The following is a 21,979-nucleotide window of genomic DNA, read 5'->3' as shown; positions in this document are numbered from 1 at the left end:
CAGGGCTATGTTTCAAATTATTTGTAATTGCCTCTAAACCTGCAATTAAAAATGCCATGCTACAGGCAACAATTGCCATGGGTGCTTGGGATCTCTGCAGGTATCTAAGTGCCCATGCACCACGGATAGAGCATGAAGAGATTCCAGGAATAATTCCTGGGGCCCATGGAGGAGGAGGAGGGTAGGGATGCTGCCACAGACCAGCTCTATCTGGCTCTCCCACTTTTCCCCCCTAGCTTTAATTCCTATGGAAAGAAACAAATTTTTTGTGCAGGCTTTTGCAAAATCTCTTCAGCAAGACCACATGTTCATCCTCCTTGTTCCTTGAACAGCCCCTGTGATCCTGCTTCCCAGAAGGCTGGTTAAGCACAGATGGATTCAGACACCCTTGCCAGCCCTTTGCCTCCCACAGTCCAGAAAGGCATTCCATGCTTCTCCCCAGCACAGGGACTTGACCCTGAGGAACTGGAGACCTCCAGCAAATCCTCTGCTGGCATCTCCAACAGAAAGCAGCAGACCACACAGACTTAGCTGTCCTCTCTTCGATGAAGAATGCTCCCTTCTGGGCAAATTTGAGGCTTTTTTTGGGATGCAGAGGATAGAGAAAAAGGGAGGGAGGAAAGCTGCATTGTTGTCTCTCCATTTTTGGCTGCTCTTTGGTTAAATAATGGACTTCTGTCTCCAGGGCTGCTAATCGGCTCTAAATGCCCTCAAAGAAAGCAAACAACAGCACAATAGGAAAGCCCAGAAATAAATCCATTTCATTATAAATTCATTTTGTTTTCATTCCATTTTTCTTGCTAGCAAGAAATTTAGGTTAAGCTAAGCACTTTCTTTTCCCAGCAATCTCTGCTGGCTGTCGGCTAATGCAACAGAAAATTAGGCTTTTGACAGTGTAATGGCTTTGTTATGAAAAAAATGCAATTATATTATTTCCCAAGACAAATTCTACAGCATTAAATGTCTGAGCAATACAGCATTGTCCTTGAAGCTGTTGGTGAAGGAATTTTACATGAAGAAATAGCAGGATGGCCATCCTTCATGGGAGATTCATTTTACTGCATAGCTCTCCATGGCTCAGAAATACAGACAAGATTTCATAGCAGGGACACAACCCCATATGCCAGATAACTGTGTTTTGCCTCTATGCTACTTGCAGTTGTGTCACCAGAACTGGAGATTGCAACCACCTGAAGACTCCTCCACAGCACACAATAACTATGTCAGCTCATCAGGGTCAGCTCATCTCCCTGCTGGTGTTCCTAACAAACTCCTTAGCAATAGCTATGGCTGATAACTCAGGAGTAAGGATGAAGAGTTTAGAGCACCAAATGGAGTGAATTCATAACAGATATCACAGATATTTCAGTAATCCTCCATGTCTAGGCTAACCCCAGCAAAGCTCCTTGAAGTTCAGCTGTGAACAGAAATATCCCAAGGCAGCAGGAGAAGCCACCAAGGGCTGACAGAGCACAATCCACTCCTGAACACCACAAAGGGAAAAACTGAGGAGCTGCATGGCTTTGGGATGGGCACAGAGGTTGTGCTTACCTTGGGAAATTCAAGAGAGTCAGGCACTAGCAGGAAAACCCCAGGCATCCAAGCTCAGAGAATAGGGCCAGTGGTGTGGTCTGCAAGTTCTCAGACATGGTTTAGGGGTCAGCACAGACCCCCAGTAGCCAATTAGTAATTCACATGCAGCACCCCTAAGTAAGAGCTAAGGCAGTCTAACAGCAGCATAGATGTTGGCCATTTGGTCTCCCTTGGCCCCACAGTTGGCAAACCCATGCATGTTTAATTTAATAATGCAGACATTGCCAAAGCCATGGCAGAATCTCAGCCACAGCCTGTAAGGAGTCAAGGACCATGATGGGAAATGTAGTAAAGGCCAAGGTAAAGGCATAATTTTCCACACATCTGGAATTTGCAAGACATCCTTGTGACTGGAAAATACAAAGACATGCCAAGCTATGTATATGAAACAGCAGCTCACATCCCCCTCCAACTTTGCTTGGGTTTGTACTTCACAGCCTGACCTCCTCTAAAGGTCCTCTGAGGAATGTAGAGCAGCTGAGCCAGCAGATTCACAGAATTCAAGGTGTTGTTGAATGAACCCACACTGTTATGGGTGTAACAGCACCCAATGCTTAAAAGCAGCCTGACACTTTCTCTTATGAAAATATCTTTTCCACTGCTGAGAACTTTGCCAGCACTGAACTGCTCAGGTTGAAATGTTTCCATGTCAGAAGTTTGCCTCAGGGTGACTTTTCCTTTTAAAGTGTCAACAGAAAAAGGTCAATGGTTTCTAAGAACAAGATTAAGTTGTTTTGTCCATGTCTGAGGAATTGTTAAAGTTGTGCTCAGAACACAGAGCAGACCTCAGCACCTCTGCAAAAGCCTAAATTTGGTGGAAGAGTCAGCCTGGTGCCTCTTGTTTATGAGGAGACAGCCACATCTGAAGGACCATAGCAATTTAGTATGTGTTTGTGGAAATCACCAATTTACACACAGTGACCATTCCAGCACCTTTTTACTTCTAAAACTTCAGTCTCTGTTGAGAACAATCTTTCCCCTTACTGCCCATGGGTCCAAATTACATAGTTCAAACATGAGTGAAACAGGAATGCCAAATGAGCTCTCTTCTGGGATTGCAGGATTTCACAAGCATCTGCTGCTTGGGGTACAGCAAGGAGCAATGAAATGAAAGGCAGTGGGGCTACATCTCCCTTCCAGGTCATCCATCATTACAGCCAGCAAGGCTGAGGCCAGAAGAAAACAGGACAAATAGTACAAGGGTGAAGAACTGAATCAGCAGATGGTTTTCATAGAAAAGGCAGGCCCAGGACATGACTGAGAGCACAGAGAAGAGGCTGGCAGGTAGGGCATGACCATCCCTGGAGCTAGAGTCCCCTTGGGACCTGGATTGTGTGGCAGCAGATCCCAGTGGGTGCTTTCTGCCCCCTCATCAGGCAACCACATAGTGGGATGAAGCTCAGGGCCTGAATGAGTATAGCAGCAGTCTGAATTCACAGGTACCACGAACCCTTTGCTTGTGAAGATGGCTGGGCTACTGCTGCTCCACTCATGAAAATTCCCTCTCAGTTATTGGGTAAGCACATACTGTGGAGACAAGCACAAAGGTCATGTCTGACCTTCATCTGTTCTTATTTTCTCAAAAGAGAAGCATAGCCCTGTGCTCTTCACCATATAGAGCCAGTGGTTGTCACCACATCTCTAGACAGAGAATGAAAACCACCTGGATGTGATGACTTTATTTGCCTGTCTTTGGTTAAAGCAAGAGAGATGGAGTAACAGCCTACCTTACAGAGGTTTGACAGCTGCTCAAGTAATTAGGCAGCAAATTAAGCAGCAAAAAGTCTGGTTCTTAGTGATAGTACCTGAGTGGATGCCACGAAAATGTGTCAAGGGAGGTTAAGGTTAGATATTTGGAAAAGGTTCTGCACCCAGAGGGTGGTTGGGCACTGGAACAGGGTCCCCAGGGAAGTGGACACAGCACCCAGCCTGACAGAGTTCAAGAAGTGTTTGGACAATGCTCTAGGGCACATGGTGTGGCTCTTGGGGTGTCCTGTGCAGGGCCAGGAGTGGGACTCAATGATCCTTGTGGGTCCTTTCCATCTCATGGTATTCTATGATTTTAAATGCTTTAATGGGCTGAGATAGATGATGCAGCAGACAGCAAAATAAAATTATAGATGCTCTGTACCACAGAAGAAAAAAATAATGAGGGATAACAAACCAACTGCAGCCAGAGCTCAGCATTACAGGTCCCAGGTGTCTTCTTCCCCAATACCAGAACAGCACTCACCTAGAGTAATTCACTCCTAGAAGGGCCAGGGTCTTTCTGGTCAGCCAGGTCTTGCCAACACAAGGCACCAACTTCAAGTGCCATTTGCCCTGATCATACAAACAGCAGCCACACAAGCAGCACATATCTCACCCCCAAAAAAATTTTTTTACAGTAGCTGGAGCTGCAGCTCAGTAGATTTACACCTTAGAGCTCAGGAACATGGGCTGGACAGTACTAAAGGCAAAATGAAGGTGGCAGAAAAAGATACATGACAAGGCAGTGGTCCCCACAGATGTGAAGGGTACCTACCTGCACAGCAGCAATTCCTCCCTAAGCAACAAAGCTGATTGTGCCAGACTTTGGGAAATGTCCTAGAAACCTAGAAGTTTATAGTGGCAGTGGAAGCCAAGATCTCTGCACAGACAGCAGATCTCCAATTACCAAAGCCAGGTCAGTTGGCTTTGCAACAGGTTATTTCCATCGGGGTTTTTTACTTGCTCATTTAGTGGTAACATTTTTTTGTTTCTCTGTTTTCCCATACAACAGCAAGAAGTCAAACGCCGGGAATTTCTGGTAGCCTCCCTAATCAGAGGGAGTGTCTGTGATGCAACTTGGAAACACAACTCTAACCATGCTTTCGACCACTGGGGCTCCCAACTGCTACTCCTTGAATCAGAGGTCACACTACTGATGATCTGAGCTTGGCTTTCCATCCTCCTGGGAACCATATGAAGATTGACATTCCCCTTTTTACCTTTTGTATCCGGTCTTGCATGCCTCCCTTTAACCTCCTCCCTCAAAGAGAAAAATCACCTGGTCTGCTTCAGTTCTTCTGCCAGGGGAGAACATTCCTCCAAACAGCCTGACATTCACAGATGTTGGAAATGCTTAGTGATACAGAAAGGAAACGAGCCTTCAGCCTCACTGGAAATCCAGCCCACAGCACCAGCCTAGCACTGTCTGAAAATATCCCCTCTGATCTGAAAAGCTCAGCTCCACAAAGTGAGGGCAGTGTCCACACTTTCCCTTTGCAACAATGCAGAAATGGCCAAGTTGATCTTTCTCCACAAACCTCCTTGTTTGTGGAACTATCTAGACACCAGAGAGACATGTGTGGCAGGCTGAAACTTGGTGGTTTTCATACTTTATGTCAAAATCAAATCAAAGGCAGGGGAGTGCACTTAGTTTGGACATATTTTAAGTTAAACAAGCATAAAATATTTGGCAAACTTCCCTTGCTTAATGCAGTATAAACAATTTTGGTATTCCACTGAAAATTTCCCATTTAATGAATGCTGTGAGTAACAAAAGAGAAGGTTACACTATTCTTGCAGTCTTCATTAAGCACGGGGCAGCCCCAGCTTCTGTCACAACTTCAGCAAAGTCCATGTATGACATTAAGTGGCTCATTTGCAGCTGGGGCTGCACTGGGAGGTGAGAGGAAATATCCCTGTAGGATGGTAGGTTGTCCTGCAGAACCCAAGTGAAGACAAGCCAATTTTTGCCATTACTTTCTGAAGGGAAAAAAATAAACTCTGATAGACACAAACCAGAGGCAGACTAAATGTTTCAGAAGGCAGCCCCTGGCAAATCCAACTGCAGCAGTTTAAGACATCAGCTTGCACAGCTGTCTGCCAGCCTTGGCTGTCCACCTTGTTGGCTAGCCAGAATTTACTGCTCCACTAATAAAGTCAGCAGAAAGAAATCCATGCTTGTGCCTCAGCCACTACAGTTCGCAGCCCAGCGTATTAGACTGCCTTGCTGACGATTGGTGAGATCCCAGACTGACACTGAAGGAGGGAAAGAATGGATAAGAACAGAACAAAATGTCTTCCTTGTCATGAAGGGCTTAGAAGAGACTTGAAAGAAAAGAGGGAAATAAAGGGGCTAAACAAATAAAGAAAGATGTTGATTCTACAAAATTGATGCAGCATTCTTTGCTGTTGGAAAGGCTGGCTTGGCTATCTCCTGCTCCCCATGGGGGCAGGGAGCTATAGGTGCAAAAGATAAAGCCAGGTCTGCCAGAGTTATCAGCACTGCTCATGCTTCCACCAGCTCAGAGCCCGCTGTAAAAGCAGGAGCATCGTCCACCACCTAACTGGGTATAAGGAAACCCTCCTGACCCTAATACTTGCACTACTGACACCACCCTCCCCTTCCAGGGCTCCCCTCCAGGAATGACATCACCTGAATGTATAAGCAGTCTATTTTTACAATTCCCAATGCAACCAGACTCTCTACTCCTATGCAGAGCAGATTTCGAATGTAAAATGCAATGTGTTGAAAGACATTAAGATAGGAAATTTAGAAGGGACAATAGGTTTTCTTTTTTGACAAAGATTTAAGAAAACCCAGGAAATTCACACACCCAAAGCATTTATTAAAATATGTCCCTAGAGCCAGCTTTCACTAAGCATGCCAGGAAATCACTGGTAACCTTTGAATACTAAGAAAAAAACCTTAAAAGTACATATTGTGTATTGTAGATGTAAATCTCATGTACTGGATTGTCCCACTTGCTTAGTTAAACAAAGCTACACTAGACACTACCTGTACTAATGTGCAGGCTGTAGGAAATCTAATAAGATAACATGATCAGTTTCACTCAAAATTATTTTAGAAATAGCATGTGATACTGTAGCAATGTATTGAGCCACAATTAACCAATGTAAGGTGCTGCAGGCCATCTGGAAGTTTTGCAATTAATGAAAGTCTAATACTGTGCAACAAAAGGTTCAGGAACTCAACATTTTGAGTTCTTGGTTTGTTTTGCAAAGAAAGCCAATCTTACTTTTCAGCTCCCCAGTAACTTGGGTTAGCTCAGTTGAGATAACCTAAAAACAAGCAATCAAACAAAACCAAAAATACCCACTGAAAAAACACTACTACCCAAAGAAGCCCCAAAAGTTCCTTACTAAAGGTCTAACAGTGCTCCTAGAATAAAACTTGCCAAGTCCAAAGTCTTGCCCCAGAATTCTTGCTCTTGGAATAAAACTTGCCAAGTCCAAAGTCTTGCCCCAGAATTCTTGCTCCTAGAATAAAACTTGCAAAGTCCAAAGTCTTGCCCCAGTCCTTCCCTGCCAAACACCCAGAGCCTCTGAGGGTGTAGGCCCTTCAGATCAGACACAGGTAAGATGCCAGCCCTAGAAAGTCGTCTCACCAAGCTGAAGGGATGGTGTGTGTAAATAACTTTAGCCTGTAATCAAAGATTTACTGCAATCACAGCACCCAACAACTTCACCACAGCCTTGGCAAATCCAGCTGCTGGCTCTATGTTCCTCCTTGTGTTTTAAGTGCTCCGGCACTTCTAATTCCTGAGCCACTTCAATGCAGTAACTCACCAAAGAGAGGCTAAGTATCTTACTGTGAACAGAAATGCCTTCCACATCGGTGCTGGTCTTTAAAAACCTCTCACTCATGAGGCCTTGACACCAATTCTCACTTACTGGGTGAACCACAACCCTTACCCACACATGTCTTACTTGCTCTTGCCCTTGGCAGCCCTGATACTGTAAAGAAGCACATACCCAAACACAGTCTAGTCCCAGCAGTGAACCTTTATACAAGAAGCCTTTATTGTTTCAGTCAGCAACATAAAGTCCAGGGTGTGGATGAAAATCAAGTCTCTAAAGGGGCACTGTTTTCAGCTGCCTCCTTCTCCCCTTTAGCAATGAATACACACTCTAAGCAAAGGTATCCTAGCAGGTTGTGGAGCAATTCCTGCCGAGGTGCTGCAGCTCTCTGCTTCATCTCCCATGGGAAAGCTGCCCCACGTTCAGTTACAGTGCACACTGTGCCACAAGCACTGCAGGACATGCTCCATGACCTGTCCAGTTATCTCCACTGTGTGATGGCAATCTCAGCCAAAGGCTGTTGCAGGCAGACATGGCCACACTGCACTTCAGCTGTCCAAGCCTAATCCTCCAAGCCCTTGGTTACAGCAAAACACAATTGACTTTCATGAGCCTCATATCTTCCAAAATGCCAGGATGCCAACACAGCCCTGCTATAAGGGATGCTGTTCTTCCACTCACATCAGTGTTCCATTAAATCTCGTTCCTCCACCTTCTTATATGTCATCAAACACACCAAGTTTGTGAAACACATGCTTTACACCTCTGCATACTCCATACATGGACTTCACCATATTTCTTCATCTTACCTGAGTTTTGTATCTTCATCTGAGCCAAGACATTTTACTTCCTCCCCTCCCCACTTCCCTGTCGGAAACCATTCAACTGCAGAGAAATCAGACTATAGTAACACTGGGACCCCAGCCAGCAGTATGCAGTGTGCCTGGCTTTTAACAGCTAAATCCTATAAAAAATAATGATGCAAATATGGGCACTCCTCACCAAGACATCCTAATGCTTTCAACAACCTCTTAGGAACACATAATGCTGCTGGATGGGACAGAGGCTGAAAGGAACTAATTTGGGACTCCTGGTACTTACTGTGTGAACACCTGCTGGCTAAACAAACAGGCCTAGGTTTGAAAGCTGAGAGAGCTGTATGCACACTCTCCACTGCTGTATCAGAGTGCTGCTTCCTGAAAGCAGGCATGAACTGCACTCCATTATCACCTAAATGTGGTCATGGGGTAGAAAGCTCTTAAGAATCTTACCTGCTGACACAGGATGAGGAAAATTCTACCAAAACACCCACCCCTGTTCTTCATGAATGTTAGATACATTATCTGTCTTCAGCACTTATCCAATACCACATGGGAAGTCTGTGGGAAGCCTTGCAAGTCCTGCCAGGTAAGTCCATCCTCCCTTTCCACCAACGGCTGCAGTTGTTCCATGACACTATCCTGCCATGCATTGCAGGAATATGAGCAAGGACACAAAGCCCTTCTCACACAGAATTAAGCTGATGAATGCTTCTGCATCCACCCTTCAGTCATGGTATCTTTGTCCTTGAGTACATCACCTAGTGTCCTCTGGAATTTGCCTCTGCAATAAATGAACACCTAACAAGTTCCCCATTCCAGCAGGGGACAATGGACAAATGTCCTGTGTGGAAACCCCCCCTCACCTGTATGCTGCTGGAGGCTCTGAAGGAGAGGTTTTATGTGAGAGGAGCCATGGGACAGACCACAGCTTCTCCGGAAAAACATTAAGGCTGTCCTGCATCCAAAAGACAGAGCAGTCAGCAAAAGGCTTCTGTCACAGGGGCTGTAGGGAATGTGGTGGGGCAGAGAAGGAGGGCACCTCTTTTGCACTCCCTGTGCTCCATTGTCCAATGTTTTCTCTCATGTCTGTAAAGACAAAAAATTAATAACTATGCTCACCCTCATCCCAAACATCTAGAGTTATTCTGGGGGCAGAGTTCAGTTTTCAGCTGCCTAAGGCAGAGAAAAAAGAAAAGGAAGCACAAAGACAAAGCAGCACAGGAGATGCTCACCTTTCTTCAGGGCAGCTCACAGGCAGAGCAACTCACACACTCTGTAACCAATTCTTTAGATGCATGTCTGAAGGAAGTGTGGCTACAAGTCTAAAAATCACAGCCCTGAGAAACAGGCCTTTGTTGCATCTTGCCAGACTTGTATTAAAAATTAGTTTCAAGCTTGCAGCAGAGCACAGGGTGAAGGCATCACCTCAGGAAAGGGAACTATCTCCTTTCACCTCTCATCACTGACAAAAAAAGACTTCCAACTAACTTGCCCACAGAAAAAGTGCATGAATTTTCTTTATCTGGCTGCCTCCGCTGCCCAGTAAAGGCGACTGTGCAGGAAGATGCCTTAAAGCTATAAAAGCACAAACCTTCAGCCTCACCCATTTAGTCTTTCCAAGATGTGAACTGGAAGGGACCTGAGGCCAAGAAACACAGCCAGGTTTCCACTTTCTCTCAGAGGAGAAAAAAGTCCAACATCCCTACTTAAGGACAAAAGTTAAAGACAAAGAAAGGCTGTGCTCAGGGTACTGGCTGGAGAGCACAGGAGCCCTAGCAAGCTTCAGCTGAGGCTGCCTGAGGTGCTGCAGTTCAGCTGCTTGCCTCCTACAGGACACAAGCTGTGCTGAGCACTCCTCCTGGCCTCCAGACCAGTCAAATCTCACCTCTGAAGTTAAGAGGGTCAGAAAGCCTCCAAATATTGACCTTTAACTTAAGCATGTTTTTTAGGAAACTCAAACCCAAGGCTTTAGCTGGTAACAACAACAGCACATTTGTGTACTAAGGGAGCACCCCCATTGCGAAAACTTCACCAGCTGTGCTTCCTGATGGGGTGTGTGTTAATGCGTATAAACTCCCTAGCAGTAAATCAGGGCTCACAGTGGTTTTGCCTTTCTTCTTTTCACAATTTACATTGCCCAGTATTTATGGATTCCCAGTAACAAGCACGTGGAAGTGCCCTGTCATCACAGCGTGAAGGAGAACACACTGGCAAAGGCATGCACTGCATGGAGACCCAGTACTGAGCAAGAGATCAGGAAACTCACCTTGCCAGGGGATGGCTTGAGGAGCTCAGACTGTTCAGTTTGCCAAAGACAAGACTGGGAGCAGTCCTTGTACAGACCACAGTTACAGCAGCAGTGAAGAGACACACTGGACTAAAGGCTTCTGCTCTTTAGTGGATTAAACAGAAGATTCAGCATCTGTAGATCAAGACTAGACAAATGCAAGCCAGAAATGAGGTGTAACAGCATGTGGGTAATTAACCACTGCAGCAACATACCAAACACAGTGGTATTTTCCATTTGTAGTAATTACTTAATCAAGACTAGATGTTTTTAGGACACATCGTAGAGTTCAGAGCAAATGGAATGAATAAAAAAAACTAGATATATGGGCTGTATTGTGCAAGAGGGCAGAACTAAAGCACAATAGCTCCTTTTGCTCTCACCATCTACTAATCTATGGGGAAAATTGCCCCTTTTAGTGTCAGTGGAGTTGGAAGACAGTCATATTTTTAGCAACAAGATATTCTGATGTTTACATGAAATAGCAATAATAATACATTGTGTTACACCCACACCTCTAACCTGAAATTCTCTAAGCTCTTTACCATCACTATGTCAGCAAGCCTGACAACTCACTGGCTGATAAATTGGCATTATCATCCCCTTTTCATCCAGCTTGTGCTTTTTAAGAGTAGCTAATCATCTGCTTACCATTTACACAGGAAACAGAACGCTCAGGCTACCTGCCATCTTACTTTTAAGCCTTTTGGTGAGAAAATGGTCACATGGGTACCTTGCAGAAGCTGTCAGAGTGGAAAGCAGCTCAGCATACAGAACTGACCAGCAGCTGCCCTACTTCAGATGCTCATCCCCAATACAAACTTTATAGCATGCAAAAACTATATACAAACTTCCCTAGGAAAATTCAGCCAATAAAATACTTTTGAAGAGCAGAAATCAGCAATTAAAGTGTTAAAAACAAGAGAGAGAGAAAAAGAATGTTTCCTAGTTGTTTTAACAAAATTTTCATATATGACAGACAGACAAAAAAAAAAAAAAAAGAAAGGAGTAATTTCCATTAGTTTCCATGACAACCAATGGAAATCACTAACCCATCTTCTCTCCCTTGTCAACCTCTGGCAGACCTGTCAGGGAAAGCAAGGGACTATGCCCTGTGTAAGGTTCTCTGGTGAACCAGAACACTGGGTAATCTACATTGTCGTAATGTCAAGTGCTCCCCTTACAGCACAGCTCGAGTTTGTTCCTCTGAGGTATTAGGGAATGGAGAGGTGCTTACTGCTTTCCTGCAAGAGCAAATGTATCCCAGAAGTGCAATTCCCTCTGAGACACCCCAGCTCTCCCACTTTATGACCTGCTTCATTCTCTCTCTGGCTTCATTAAAACATTCAATCACCTCTGTGGTTGGCTCACACCTTGAAGGTGGCCCATATTAAGCCCTTTTTGCACATCTTTACTAGCTGGCAAGAAATTGCTTTATCAACCGGTAACTCTGGTCTACATTTTTTCTCCCTATTTCTTACTGTTCTTATCATTGCTGGCAAGGAAAATTATGCTTGGCAATGCCTGCTGCACCTTCTACATGAGAGCTTTTAAACTTTTCTTAACAAGAATGCATTCAGCTTTATAAACCCTGCTATGAGGCACGGCACCATCATTATTCGTGCCTTACAGATGTGAGCACCACATCTTAGAGGAATAGGATGCCTTGCCCCAAGCCTAAATACAAATCATGGCATCATGCTAAGAGTGAGGAAAAACTGGTCTGCAAAGAGTCTGTTTGCATTTTCTTGATGCCCACAGGCTCTGACAGTGTTTGAACCACAGATGCTCAGAGTCTACTGTAGTCCCTCCACCCTGCCAAAACCCCATAGCAAACAAATATTAACCTGAAACAAAACCAAAACACCCAAACCTCAAATAGTTGTCTCTGTTTAATGCTGGTTTACTGTTGACCTTGCATCTGCAGCCAGGATGGCCTAACTCACCCCAGCATCTGGATGTGTGCTGCTGCACTGCAGAAGAGCTTGGCAGTGATTTGTGAGGAGGTGTTAACATCCAGCTGTTCTCCCATCTCTTTTGGTTTTCACGTGCACAAACTCAGGAGCAGCCCAGGCACAGTGCTGGCACTGCGTGAGTTCAAGCTTTTCACATACCACAGTGAGATTTAACACTCACCCAGCAAGACAGGAAATCCACAAATAATCCACATTGACTGCAAATTTTGCTACATCCTCCATTCTCCCATGCCAGGTCTGGTTTGCAGGAGTTACCAGCAAGTAACAGGACTGGGCACAGTGGCTCTGTGCTCATGGGTGTGGGTGCACACGAGGTGTAACAAATCACATTTTGTGCCCCCTGATTAGCTCTGCTTGGGTTCAGTTTCCCCCATGACACCCTCCTGGAGGACTGCACACAGCTCTGAGCGCCAAAGAGGAGAAGACAAAGCACCGAGTTCAAAGCTGAGCAACAATAAGTTGTTCTACAAACTGCTTCCCGCAGATTCCTTCTTGAGGCTGATGGCATTTAGTGGCTATGAAGGTATGAACTACAATCATTGGGGAACGCTCATAAATTGCTTCTCTGGCCGGCAGCAGAAGCTGATCTCACATTCAAGCTTTTCCCTCCAGTCAGGCACTAAGTACTGTAGCACCGCACCTACTTTTACAAAGCTTAGAGCAACACTGTATCCTGTAGGAAATTAACATGCTTCACTAAACATGACTGAAACTGGCTTTTCAGTTTAAAAGTTACTTCAGAAGGTTCAAAGGGGACATCAAACAGAGAAACAGATCACATCCATCTCTGTTTCCTTTCCTGCAGTGACAGGAGGAGGGGAGCTACAAGGAGATGAAACGAGGTGTGCTAAGCACTGAGCTGAGGGGTCCCATAAACTGGCTGTGTGTACAAGGTGGAGATAATGGCATGGGGGAGGCACTGATTACCATTGAACACGGGGGTGTAATTAGGAGCATTGGGACAGAATAAAAAGATTAATGGTCTACTTGCTCACAGAAGAGGACTGTGAAGATGAACTTACTAACTCTGAGATATTCCAGAGCATAGTATCATTTTTTCAGAGAACAGGAAGGGGGGCATCACTTATCAGGGATGTGTAAAACTGGATTTAACAAGACACTAATGGCTATGGTTTGTACAAGCAGCTACTAATTCCAGGGCATGCAGTGACACCTTGTAGAAAAAACAGTCTGTTTTTCTGAACAAGGAAAGAATATAGAAGTACTCCTTGCTTAACCTGCTCCTCCTTACCCTTACACATCATCCTCTACAAAGGGGTCCAAGCCCCAGTCCTGGGGATGACAGAAAAAGAGCTTTGTGAGAAACTGAGCCTCTGCTGCAACCTGACTTCTCCATGATACATCCAGAGGGCAATTGGAGAGGGAGAGAACTGCCAGAAGATTAGGCTGACACTACTCATGTGTCATTCATTGTCTCAGGACTGGAATAGCCCAGAGCTTGCATGGTGGAGCAAACACGCTGTCCTCACACAGGAACACCGCAGCTTTTCTGCCAAGCTGAAGGCAATGCCTCCCACATGAATGCTTGGTCCCTTGCCACCCTAATCTTCCAGAACTCTGAGTTTGAATGCACAAAGTGCAGACCAGAGCTCGGTCACAACCTTTACAGTTATCCCTGAGGAATTTTACTCACCCAGACAACTAAATGATCCAGACATTGCAAAAATTCCCCAATGAAATTGCTTCCTTCTACATATAGGAAATGAGACAACAATTCCAATCCCTCATACTTATGCTTCCTTGAACATAAACATGAAAATGCAGCCAAAACCGGAAGGGGAAAGAAAGTCCCAGAGCAGCAAGAAGTACATATGCAAGGAGTTACATCATGCAGAAGGAAAGCTCTTGGCTTCGGGCTAAAATTACCAGTGCTTAAATGGCAGGGGCTGCTCTAGCATGGAGGGGCACCTTCCCAGGAACAGTCCTGCAGATCGATCCATTGTCAGGAAAACAGCAGGCTTTGCTGTCAAAACCATCCCTGGACATCACAGCACTGGAGGCCAACTTATCCGCTGGCCAGTGCCTGCCAAAGCCCATCCTGGTGGATGGACAGAAATTCCTTGTTCTGCCTCTCTGACACTCAAGCCCCAAAATATCTCACCATTGCAGCAGGGGGACAAGGAAAAGGCAGGCAAGGATAGCATTTCTGATGGCAGGAAGTACACCCAGGCTCTGGGCTCCTTCATGAGGACAAGGTTCACCAGTATATCTCTCCATCAGAAGCAGGTACCTTTGCCAGCCTACCCCTGTCACTCCACTCTTGCTTCCCCTCTTATCAAAGACTTTAACATCCTCTGCTCCCCTCCCATGACTTGTAAGACTTAAGACCCTTTCAGGTTTGAGCCATACTACAGCCATGGGTACCTCCGCAAGTCTTTCCATGACCTCTCTAGGTCTCCTCACAGATCCAAAACTAAAGATTTTGTTTCTGGCTATGAAGCAATCTTCAGATCACCGTTTCTTGAAAATTTCCATTGTTGGGAAGAAGCTGATTAAGCACTGGAAGCTCTACCAGCACTCATATTCCCAAGGTCTCTTGATCCTGTCTCAGGACTCTAAGCAAGAAGCAGAGATGGATCAGAAGAAACATGTACTGGCTAGAGACAACCAGCAGTGGATAACAAAAGCTGTCCAAACAGCCCTTCTATGCTTGGAGCATAAGGTGTGCAAATCCTCTCTTCCTGCAAATGAAACACAGTGGCTCTGTCTTGGTGTTTTTATTTGTTAATCTCCATTGTTCCTTCAAGCTGGTTTGCTGTTCTTTGCAGTGCAAAAGGGAAGGACTAAAGAGAAAGAGCGGGAAAAGCTGGGTTCAATGGGGTTCATTGCACAGCATTAAGGTATTCTGAGAAAGTGGTTAGAGGTCCATCTCTGGGACAGCAGTTGAGAGGGTACAGCCAAGGAAAACACTGTTTAGCTGTCAAAGAGTAGAAATATGGGATCCACTTCCAGCCGAAGTCAACAAGATACTAAACTCTTCTCCAGTCATCCACCCCAAATCCTTTGCTCTTTCCAAGATATTTGTCCAAGAGGAGCCTCCAATTTGTTTCTATCTTATAGGCCTCCTGATGCACTCCAAACAAGGTGCAGATGTCTGCAAGAAATTCCACATTTGCAGACTGGAGCATGAATTTGCTTTTCTTCAACTCTTACAGGCACCCTTCATCTAAACCACTGCCCCAAGCAACCCCAGGGCCCAAAACCAAGAGGTACACTGTAATAAGTGACAAAACTACAGCACAGTAGCAAAATTTCATAGCAGCTTATATGAACTTCACTTGGGGGTAGCTAGTTTGCAAGGCAGAGAAGGGACAGCCACTCATTACTGCTGCCTGGTGTCTTCAGCCCAGATCCGTACTGAAACACGTTTGAGAAAAATTAGCAAGAAAATGCCACACAGTTGCTGCTTGTGCTACAGTTATCTGTGCTTTAACGGAGATTGGAGCCTCCAGACTTGTTTATCAGCTATCTGCTTATTTACTGCCGAGGATTTGCAATCAGAACCCCACAGTTGAGAGCAAATACACCCCTGCTCTAACCAGCTCACGCCTAACAGTACACAGCTGTGGCAAAACCTACAAGCCCTGGTAAAGCCCAGATGTGTATAACCCCTTGTCTACCACCCAGATGCAGCTGTAGAAGGAAGTACGCTTCACAGCACAACAGCAGGCTGCTCTTTTTGCTTGCTAAACGCAGAGACCACGCTGTGAGAGATGAATCTCTCCAAGGAAATGCTGGTTATTCACAGATTAGCATAGCTATCACAGTAGAGCAGAAGCCAACCTCCCTGCAAAGATAGATGCAACCCAGGTAAACAAGGCATTTCTGGGAACCAATCTCATCTAGCTCACAGGATATGTGGTGGAAACACAGCCTGGTTAATGGGAGTCTCATCAGTCTGGGAAGAGACATCTGGCTGAGATTCGTGACGAACTCTCTACAGTACAAAGAGAAACACTCCCCAGCTCATGTAACACCACACAAGAAAGATCAAAGGTGCCCCGAAGCCTCCCGATGGGTAAGCAGCTGTACCAATAACAGCAGCTGGAAAATGCAACAGGAGACTCAGCCAGTCCCTTCCTCCTGTGCTGGGAGCAGAGCTGCCTCCTCGGCAGCCCCCAGCAGCAGCCCCCTGTTAATTACCGGCAAGGAATTTGCACTCCGGCAGATAAAGCCATTCACTCGCACAAAGCAGCTCGGCTCTGACAGCAGCTCCGTCTGAGAAGCAGCATTTGGGTGCCACGCACATGTGAGTGCTACATGACATTGCTGCAGAGCTCGTGCCACACATGCTGCTGCTCGGAGGTTACAGCCCCTTCAGAACAGCCGGGGAGGTTGTTTAAACACGGGCATTTGGCCAGTGACTTCAGCACAATGAGGTGCCTGGGACAGAACCGCTTGGTCCATCTCTCACACGCCAACTCCTGGGACATCTGCAGTGCAGCAGCTGCCTGGTGGCACAGCACGCACCTTAAAAAATAGGCTTTGCACTGATGAGCCTTTGCTGTGCTCCCAGGGAAGAATCACTTCTTCCCTGCCTTCCCATTTAAAAGACGCTTATTGTCTTGAGATGCAATTCCAGCAATGCCTGGTCTGGCACTCAAAGGAAGGATTTCAAGAAGGAAGACACCTATCACTCCCAAACCAGCTCGAGGAGAAAAAATGGATGCAATCTTTCCTTCCACTGAAGATGTGACTGCTAGACTAGCCCTGGGAATTTACTTTTATTAAATTATTTTATGAATGTGTTACTGCTGGGTTGTATTGCACAAAGCCAGTGCCTATTAAAAACAGCCTGAGTTACCCACATCATTGGCACCATGCTCCCTTTTCTGTCCACTGTCCTGGCTAAATTATCAGTGAACGCAAGGGCTGAACTATTCATAAAGTTTCTATCACTTAATTTCAAAAGGCAAACTTCTTAAAACAATGGCTTCAGACCAAATACAGCTATGCAATTACATAGGGATCTCAATTTAAATTTAATCAGTTTCATTCATTAAGACATCAGTTTTTAGGTTTTGTCCATTGCAAAAATGTGGGAAAAGTTTGACCAAGGCAAGCTCCTGATGCTGGCTACACTGTGTGAACAACCCAGTGAGAGGAAGTACACCAAGTTCTGTGAAGACCATCTGAATTCCCAGCACCAAATCCCCTGGTGCACACAAGTACTCTGCTGGCAAAGGGCACAAGTCTTGGAAAGGGTGAAGAGCTGCTCTCCTTACATGAAAAAGCAGCCAAGTCAGATCAAGAGGAAGCACTTAGGTGAGTTAAGCAAATAGAAACCTCTGCCTTCTCTCTCCCCCTTAACATCCCTTTCAGCTTTTCATATAGAAAAATTACAGTGAGGGAAACAGAGGTCAGGTGAAAAAAAATCATCCCAAGGTTACAACAGATATAGACACTGCAAACACCATGTTTTTAGAAAAGGTTGTGAATCTGCCTCCAGATATTTGTCACCACGGTGTTGCTCAGGGGTTACAGTGCCTCAGATCTGTCTGTACAACTCCTCACAAGAGGGGAGTAGCTGGCCTTCGTCTGCTTGCCCTTTTTAGCCAAAATGAAACAAGTCAGATCAAACCATTTACACATAACTCTTTCCAAAGGCTGGCTCATTTGGCCAGAAATGGGTTAAGGATAGTTCAGAAAAACAGCTACAGGCCCCAGAGATTATTTTGAATGGTCAGAAAACCTGCAAGGAGCAGAAGGCAGGCCAGGTCAGTGACCTCTCCTCTTGGCAAGGCTGGATTCAAGAAAGGACTTGTATCCACAGCTCACACCAATACACTCATGCTGGCATAAACCTCTTTCCTAACATCTAAAATTCATGGTGAAACTAACTTTCTCAAAGATTCTGAATGAGGTTTAAGTGAAAATGAAAACAAGAAAACCCCTCACTCTTATTGTGAAACAAGTAACTGGTGGGACACAGAATGATGCTGGTGTGGAAGTGCTCCCACACACCACCCTTCAGACCTCAATGGGCAGAGCCAAATAGCACCTGGACTCCTCTCCAGTGCTAACTAGGTAACTTACTCCAGCAGGAAGTGAACAACTGATTGACTTTAAATACATTCAACAGACGTTTCAAGCCTCTCCCTTTTCCTCTATTGTGATGGATGCTTCCCAAAAATCACTCCATATGCTCTGGGAGCCCCAGCTGAGAATATGAGTAACTTCACATCTGCAGTATCCCTGTTAATATGAGTGAACAGCCAGCTCATTGAGTCTGACCCAGGAAGAGAGAGATAAAAGGGGCTGTCTGAAGCTGGTGGCTGGCCTCCATCCGAGGAGTACAGTTCACCGTCTATTGCTCTTGTGACTGTTACTGAACCAGGCCAAGAAAAGCTCCAGAGTTCTGGCACGCCTCAGATTTTCCAGTCTGCATGAAGTTATGCCAGGAACATTTACTGAAGCAATTTCTTTCTTTCCTTAAAGACTCTAATTATGCACCTAACAATGTTGTAGAAATGAATGTTGTACAAGAACCCCAGTACAACTCAGAGTTTTGCTAACAAAAGGATTAGAAGCTTAAGGCTCAGTGTTAATATTCTGAATGTATTGAAAGGGACAAAGTGCAAGCTGCAGCAGAAACAGGAGGCATAGAGAGGGTTATCGCTTCCAAAATCTGGAAAGGGAAAACCACACAGGAAAATGCCACACTAATCTTACTGAATGCCAGTGATGCAGTAGAGTAGTAACAAGAAACATTTAGAAGTGGGTAACCATCAAAGCTGTCTCTGAATTACAAGCAGCCCACCTTCAAGCACAGCCCACTCCCTAGAAAATGAGAAGGCCTAAATATCCCAGAGGGTGGGATGCTACCTGTGACTGAACTGATACTCACTGCTTGGCAGCTACTAGCACAGAGGAATCAAACTGAACCCCAAAACAAAAGTTGCCTCAAGTGTCCATTTTCCCTGAAACGAGACCCAGACCTCAGTCATCAATCTCAAGTTTTCCTGAACTTGGACTGGAATCAAACCAAGACATTCACTGGTTTGCAACTTGGACCATTATCTCTGAAGCCAGTCATAATAATTCATTTATTCACTCAAGTATTAAATGGCTTTTAAAACCAAGTTTTGAACATGATGGCTGTACATTTTTTCTTACTTTCAGTTTGCAGGTGAGACACAGAGACATGACAGTACTTACATCTGGGAAGCTATCCAGGTACTACAAATTAGAGAAAATCAGGCAAAAAGCAGGATTTAGCACTTCAACAATGTTAGTGACACCAGTGAAATCACAAGTGCAGGGCCAAACATATTTTGACTGTTTCTCTGGGTTACTGATCCCAGAAGGCTTTACTCAGACCAGTGTCATCATTATTTAGCTGTTATTACAATTTTTCTTATGCTGCGCACCTCTTTCCTACAGAGGTGTAGGTGCATAATGACCCGAGCTGATTAAGATTTATTTAGGGTTCCCAAGAAAATGAATAAACACGATTTAGCTTATTCAGGACAGTGTTGGAGAGGATGCATGGAAACACTCACTACGTAAGTATGTCACGCTTTGGGAAGAATGTGTATTACAATATTATCATGTACAGGCAGATGTGAAATGCTGGTCCGTACTACAGATGATTCCCACTCCCCTTGGTTCTCATGACAGCAGCGACCAGAGCCCAACAGTGTTGGCTACAACCACCCTGTATCATCTCTGCTCCTCTCCTGGCCGGTGCAGGGAGTTCACAAAGAGCTTTGCTCAGGGACAGAGAACAACAGCGATGGGCTCCATCCTAAATCCCATTCTTTACCATAACCCGGGCAGCACAGTCCACGGGTGGGAGGCATAAAAAGAGGGAACCAGACGTGTTTATGCCTTTTTTTTTTTTTCTCGTGGAGCCAAACTGCGATGCTCTAGGGTGGGTCTCGCCATCTGGGAGAAACATGTAGGGAGAAAAAATGCAGGGAGGGAGGACTAGCTGCCCCCCGAGTGGGACCGCTTTCCTCTGAAGGCAGGCTCGGCCTCCCTTCCCAGCCCAGCTTGAGTTCATTTTCCTCAAATCACTTCCACATTTCCCCTGCCGTAATTATCAAATATTTTGTTTCTGACTTCACTTTTTAGGGAGGCCGCCGCAACCGGGAATGCAGGCACCGTTTGTTTTCTGTCAACAGAGCTGGGGGGGTTGCAGCTGGGGGCTTTCAAAGGTTTTCAATGTCATTGCAATGAAAGAAAGGAAGAAAAGAAGAGCGAGGGAAAGAGCGCGCGGGAGAGAGGAAGGGAGGGAGGGATGGGGAGAAAAGGAGGGAGGGAGGAAGGGAGCTGCCCCGGGGAGCCCGTCCCGGTGGCGGGATGCAGGGATCCGGCCCCGGCGCGGACACAGCCCCTCGCCCCACCGAGGCGCCCGTCGGCCCCGCAACTTCCCTCTCCGCCCCGGCTGCCACTTTGCCCGGTCCCGGCTGCTCCCCCGCAGGCGCCGCGGCGCCCCCGCTGTCCCCACCCGTCCCGTCCCGTCCCGTTCCCCGTCCCGCCGCCGGGGCCCCGCGACTACCTCAGCTCGCAGGCGGGCGGCGGCCAGCAGGGCGCAGAGCAGCGGGAGAGTTTTCCACATCTGCAAGAAAGGAGCGGGAGGCGGTGAGCGCGGGCCGGGCCGGGGCCGTCGGGGCCGCCGCCGCCGCCGAACTTCCCGCCCTGGCCCCCTCTCACCATGCTGCGGACGGCGGGCGGCACCGGCGGGGCAGGAGGAGTTGCGGAGGCGCCTTCCCCGGCTCCGGCTCGCTGCTGAAGGGAAGGGGAGGGCTCCCCCTCGCCCCGACCCGCCAGCCCGCGGCTCCACCCCCGGCCCGGCCCGACCCCCGCCCCGGGGCCGACTCCTCCCCGGCCCCCGCCCGCTCCCCGCCGCCCCTCGGCGGTGCCCCCGTCCACCCCGCCGCCGGCCCCTCGGCGCCCCACGGCGACCTCGGCGGCCTTTGAAGGCAGCAGGAGGCTGAGGGGCGTCCAGGGGACTCGGCTGCCGCCCCACAACGCCCGGCTTCGCACTCCCGCCGGGCAGAACGCGGGTCCGGGGAGGCTCCCCGAGCCCTGCCCCGGTGGGGCTCCCGAGGAGCGGCGACAGCCGTGCCGGGGCAGGATGCCCGCCAGCCGGGAAAAGAGCATTCCGCCGAGGGGCCGCAGCCGCCCCTCACATTGTCACAAAAATGGGGAAACTGAGGCACGAGGTGGCTTTTCCATAGGCGGGATTCACTCACCCACTCAACACACTGTCCCCCCACGCTCCAACCCTGAGGCCACTGAAGTGCTGGCCACAGCTACGGGTGTCAGTCGTGTCGGGATGTGGGCAGGTTTAAAAATAAGGGTTCAGACCCATATATGATAGCATCCAAATGTTCTCTGAGCAAAACAGGCAGCCAGGGCTTCATGCCAGGCAGAGGGGCTCAAAATCCCACCTGAAATGCCTGGTGGTGCTCATTTGTGTATAAATACTTGTGATCCTCTTGTTTTAGCTCTTTATCTCTGAATTTCAGTAGCCTCCAGTAGGCAGAAGAGAGGATGTGACAATGCAAAGAGACCCATTGCCTTGGGCACATTCAGAAACCTCTCTCACAGCAAGCAACACTATGACACCAGTTGTCAAAGGCATTTTCTCGAGTTTTGAGGTTTGTTGTAACCAAAAATGACACCCCTGGCTTTAAAATACCATCTCACTCTAACCAAGCATGCCCATAAGCTGTCTTCTTTTCCTGCTTTATTCTATGCCCTCA

At 46.8% G+C, this 21,979-nt stretch overlaps 1 protein-coding gene across 1 annotated transcript in view; it reads right to left on the bottom strand.

Annotated features, from left to right (window-relative positions):
- Positions 1–21,053, bottom strand: part of FSTL1 (follistatin like 1) — a 54,186-nt gene extending 33,133 nt beyond the window's left edge. The window contains exons 1-2 of the mRNA XM_030959094.1: positions 20,925–21,053; positions 20,770–20,829 (exon numbers count right to left, since the gene is read on the bottom strand). Coding sequence (XP_030814954.1) covers positions 20,770–20,829; positions 20,925–20,927 — 63 coding nt within the window. The 5' untranslated portion in view covers positions 20,928–21,053. The remainder of the gene's footprint in view (positions 1–20,769; positions 20,830–20,924) is intronic.
- Positions 21,054–21,979: the final 926 nt, after the last annotated feature.

This window comes from Camarhynchus parvulus, chromosome 1, assembly GCF_901933205.1.
Source record: "Camarhynchus parvulus chromosome 1, STF_HiC, whole genome shotgun sequence".
Classification (NCBI taxonomy): Eukaryota; Metazoa; Chordata; class Aves; order Passeriformes; family Thraupidae; genus Camarhynchus; species Camarhynchus parvulus.
This window is presented reverse-complemented; position numbering and strand designations above follow the sequence as displayed.